Here is a 4,497-nt window from a genome sequence, read left to right on the forward strand (position 1 = left end):
AGAGGATGAAACAGGTTGTGCTGAAGGGGGAACTATTAGGAGGTTACTTATGGCATTCTTCATTAATCACCCTTGGGACTTGATGACCCAAGAGATCCTGGCCTATAGATCCCATGCCCTAGCTTCCTATTAAAATATAAAAATATTACAAAATTTAAAAAATAAAGATTAAAATATAAACTATGAGTTCTCGGTTTCCCTTTCTTGGTGTCCCCCGAAGTCTGGTGTCTTAATTTGGATCCAGTAGATTATGAAGTGAAGCACAGAGGGAAAATAGCCTGTAAGTAGAAACTGAATGAGCACTCAACTTTGGCTTCTTCTATTATAATACTAGGCAGTACCATTAGAGTTATCTTGCTGTATTCCAACACTCATTGCTTGCAATTGTGTGTGTGAGAGAGAGAGAATTATGGTGTTGGTTATAGCAAATTTCAAACCAAATGGGACGTGCTTTCAGATCAAATTTGACACTTTTTGCTTAAGCTGAACTTCCCCCTCAATAGCATACGTATATATTTTGGCCCTGTTTTATAGTGAGGTACTAGAACAGTTGTCTCTTACTCCCAGTAAATAACTGCTGGAGGATGGGATGGCTTGGTCTTTTGTTTCTTCTTTTACTCAAGAACTCCTATTGACATCAGTAGGAGCAGCTGACTTGCTTAGAGGAATTTGACAGGCTACCCACTGTTTGGATGCCCTGGGACGCACCCTACACACATTAAAAGGTTCACTGTGGTGCACAGTTGATCACAGCACCATTTCATGGCACCTGCTAGGAGAAAGGCTATCTGTCACGTCATCACATCAATCACCACTCGTATGGTTCCAGTGCAGACAGCAAGCAATGATATAACAACTGTATCCATGCTATTAGCCCTCAAATAACAGTGAATCTCAACCAGAGTGCCATGCAATATTAGTACTGTTGGGTGTGTAAACACCTGTATGTGATTCATAAGATAAACCCAGAGATTTAAAACATGTATCCATAGTGTCAAAAACATTGTGACCTGTTGTGGCCTTTCTGAGTTCTTCGCAACCAAACAATTGCTTTATAATTTGTCCAAAGTAGAGAGAGAGAGAGTGAAAGCTAATGTCTAATGATTTCTGAGGTATGCCTTAAGTCTAAAAGGTTGAGAACCACTATCCTAGATCAATCTCAGAATGTTCTTCCACACTGTTCAGTGGTAACACTATTGACAGCTTGAGGCATTGACTCTGTCACCTGTGTGAGGCTGGGTGCAGTCTTTGCTGGTCTCCTTCCTAGCTGCTGATTACTCAGTTCAAGGCCGTGATCATTCAACCGCCCAGATAGCTAGTTGTACAGTAGTCATATTTTTTAGACTGGAATTCATTTAGCTTAAAATTGTTTTTACCTGCAACAATATTTAAGAACAACTATGGACATTAGCAAACTTTCTGTTTTCTATAAAGTATTTTGTAACATTTTTTTATTGAAAATATCTTTGAAATTCCTATTAAAATCATTCACCTCAAGTCAAAGTAGTAATAAGCAAAAACAAACTGTATGTCCACTTGGGAGCATTGTTATAATGTTTATGATAAAACTGCAAGACATCTAAAGGGGGAAAAGGCAGAGAGAACAGACTAAAATCACTTGCTATTCATCAGCCACATTATCTCTAAGTGTTCCTGTGTCTGGCCCTCAACAGCCTCTTCCACATTTCTGCGATCCAAGGAAGAGATACTAAGCATCTACTAGCTAAAAATCACACCACAATAATTTTCCTAGACCCCCTACATTATAATTTATGTTGAAAGTATTAAATTGAACATCTAAGCGTTTCTTGTTTCATTCAAAACCAGATGGCATCATGACTTATTAGGGCAAATATGTAGCCTAATCTTGCAAAATTTAGTTTAAAAAATCCCATTGAGCCTCTAATATCAGTGGAAGAATCAGTTTACAGTGTTTCTGCTGATCAGGATCAGTTCCATTATAGCACGGGAGAAATTAACAGAAGTGAAAGGGATTGATTCTGCAGGGTATTTAATTGGTTTGGTTAGCCTGTATTCATGGGCTTGCTTAGGTGTCTCATTTTTCCCCCATGTTTTATTGGAAATATCTACAAACTATAAATGAGTTCAGCTAAATGCGATGCTGCATCTCTCATGTGCTGCAGTGGGTTGAGGCAGCTAGGACATGAGCCTAAGTCTGATTGATAAAACTCTTTTGAATGGATGTGCCCCCTTTCAGAGAGTCGCAGCTCCCTGGAGGAGCAATAACTGTGTCTTAGTTCCCTCCAAATAAACTTTATTTTCTACCTATGGGGGACTTTTACCATCTTTAATTTTCCCTCAGCCTGAAGAAGGGTGTGCCCAAAAGCTTGCGAAGAAAGATATTTTTAATTGCAATTTCTTAGTTGGACTACCATCTCTGAATCAAGAGTTTGAGAGTTTTGCATTGCTTCAAGTCCCCTCCAGGTACAAACAACATCCAAAAGTTCCATTATTTTTAACTTAGCAATAGCGTGTAGTGCTCCACCCAGGAGCCTCTGCCCAATGGTGAAAGCCAAAGTTTATTGCTGGGCAGCTTTCCTGCAAGAAATGTGCACCCCTCCTGCTAACCTTGGGTTGGCACTAATGTCTTGGGTCACAGGAATGGCATGTTGGAAAGCGGAAAAAAAAAATAGCAGGGACTCTGCAGATATTAAGCTGGCTATTTGGAGTTGCCTTTGAAATCCCTCTGTGGAGCTCTATACTTAGCACCAAGGGAGGAGGGGAGTTTCAGCTGCAAGCCCTGCTGCTTTGTCTCAGACCCCTGCCCGCCCGGTCCAGTGCGGTTCCCACAGCCAGGGCTGCCCACTGCAAGGAGCCTCGGGCCAGGCTGGCTGCTCCCCTGCTCTCTCTAAATAGGAGATGTTCTCAGGACAGCACCCAGGGGACTGGCTGGAAGCAGATTTGGAGGGTGATGCACCGCGACAGCTAAAAGTTGGATAGAGTTTCAGCAGCTACTATATATAAAGCAGGGAGACTTATGTCACTGCACTAATTAAATTCCTTCGGGGGCTTTTCTGAGCCTCTCACCCCACTGCAAGAGGCAGAGAGGCCGAGGGCAGAGCATGATGATGGACCTTTTCGAGACGGGCTCCTATTTCTTCTACTTGGATGGCGACAATGGAGCCCTGCAGCAGCTGGAGATGGCCGAGGGGTCCCCCCTGTACCCGGGCAGCGACGGCACGTTGTCCCCCTGCCAGGACCAAATGCCCCCGGAGGCCGGGAGCGACAGCAGTGGCGAAGAGCACGTCCTGGCCCCCCCGGGGCTGCAGCCCCCGCACTGCCCCGGCCAGTGCTTGATCTGGGCTTGCAAGACCTGCAAGAGGAAGTCGGCCCCCACGGACAGGAGGAAAGCGGCCACCCTGCGGGAGAGGCGGCGGCTGAAGAAGATCAACGAAGCCTTCGAGGCTCTGAAAAGGAGGACCGTGGCCAACCCCAACCAGCGCCTGCCCAAGGTGGAGATCCTGAGGAGCGCCATCAGCTACATCGAGCGGCTGCAGGACCTGCTGCACAGGCTAGATCAGCAGGAGAAGCTGCAGGACATGGGGGGAGAGCCCTTCGGCTTCAGCCCCAAGCAGGGAAACGTAAGCGCGGCGCTGCCCCCCAGCTCCGTGCGGACCCTCCCCCCCCGCCTGCCTGCCCCTCCGCGGGGAGCGGGGCCGTGCGGGCCATGGAGGGCAGCGGGGGCTCCCGGCTCCCGGCTAATCCTGCCTTCCCTCCTCTCCCCCGGCCCGGCCGCTCAGCTCCCCGGCGCCGACTTCCTCAGCACCTGCGGCTCCGAGTGGCAGCGCCTGTCCGAGCATTCCCGAGCGCTGCCCGCCAGCCCCAGGGAAGGTAACGGGCAGCTGCGCGCGCGCGCGTGCGTGTGCGTGCTCACGTGGGGGTGTGCAGCGCGGGGCCCCGGGGCGCCCCGGGCTCTGCTTCTCGGGGTGCTTCACACTGTGTGTCCGCTACACGAGCACCCCCCCCCACATCCTTGCTCCTGCTGGTGCTTCAGCGTGTCCTACACACCCGCGACCACCCACGCACGCACACCCGGCTCCTCGTGGTGCTTTAGTGTGTGCGTCGCCCACACCCACACACCCTTGCTCTTGCTGGTGCTTCAGTGTGTCCTCCACACACACATACACACCCACCTCCCGACACCCCCCTGCTTCTCGTGGTGCTCCACTGCGTCCTCCACACACACGCGCACACCCCCCCCCCGCTCCCCGTGATGCTGTAGTGTGTGTGTGTGCGCGCGTGTGTCCACGCGCATATCCCGAGGCCGAGGCTCGCCCGCGCTGGTGTCGTTGTGCCTCTCTCCTCTCTCTTTCTGTTGTGTCCCCAAGCAGGGGGCTCCGCCGGGGACTCCTCCGCCTCCAGCAGCCTGCGGTGCCTCTCCTCCATCGTGGACAGCATTTCCTCCGAGGAGCCCAAGCTGCCCGGCGGGGCGGAGCTGGCGGAGAAGTGAGCCGGCCGGGCAGAGGCGACTCCCCG

The 4,497-nt window shown here is 50.2% G+C and overlaps 1 protein-coding gene across 2 annotated transcripts; it reads left to right on the plus strand.

The window, feature by feature from the left end:
- Positions 1 to 2,978: 2,978 nt before the first annotated feature.
- MYF6 (myogenic factor 6) lies at positions 2,979 to 4,491 on the plus strand. 2 transcript variants are annotated; one of them, XM_019516692.1, is made up of 3 exons: positions 2,979 to 3,602; positions 3,762 to 3,852; positions 4,350 to 4,491. In XM_019516692.1, the coding sequence occupies exons 1-3, from the start codon at positions 3,084 to 3,086 to the stop codon at positions 4,469 to 4,471; spliced, it is 732 nt and encodes a 243-aa protein (XP_019372237.1). In that variant the 5' UTR covers positions 2,979 to 3,083; the 3' UTR covers positions 4,472 to 4,491. The 2 variants fall into 2 exon arrangements, with proteins under 2 accessions (XP_019372237.1, XP_019372236.1); XM_019516691.1 differs by having other exon boundaries at positions 3,762 to 4,491.
- The last annotated feature ends 6 nt before the right edge of the window (positions 4,492 to 4,497 follow it).

Source organism: Gavialis gangeticus, unplaced genomic scaffold, assembly GCF_001723915.1.
Source record: "Gavialis gangeticus isolate Ggan-Ray unplaced genomic scaffold, GavGan_comp1, whole genome shotgun sequence".
Classification (NCBI taxonomy): domain Eukaryota; kingdom Metazoa; phylum Chordata; order Crocodylia; family Gavialidae; genus Gavialis; species Gavialis gangeticus.

Bases quoted from the DNA above. Each gene is read 5' to 3' on its own strand.
- MYF6 (XM_019516691.1), top strand. From the start codon at position 3,084: ATGATGATGGACCTTTTCGAGACGGGCTCCTATTTCTTCTACTTGGAT. The intron at 3,603-3,761 runs GTAAGCGCGGCG...CCGGCCGCTCAG, and splicing joins TCAGCCCCAAGCAGGGAAAC to CTCCCCGGCGCCGACTTCCT.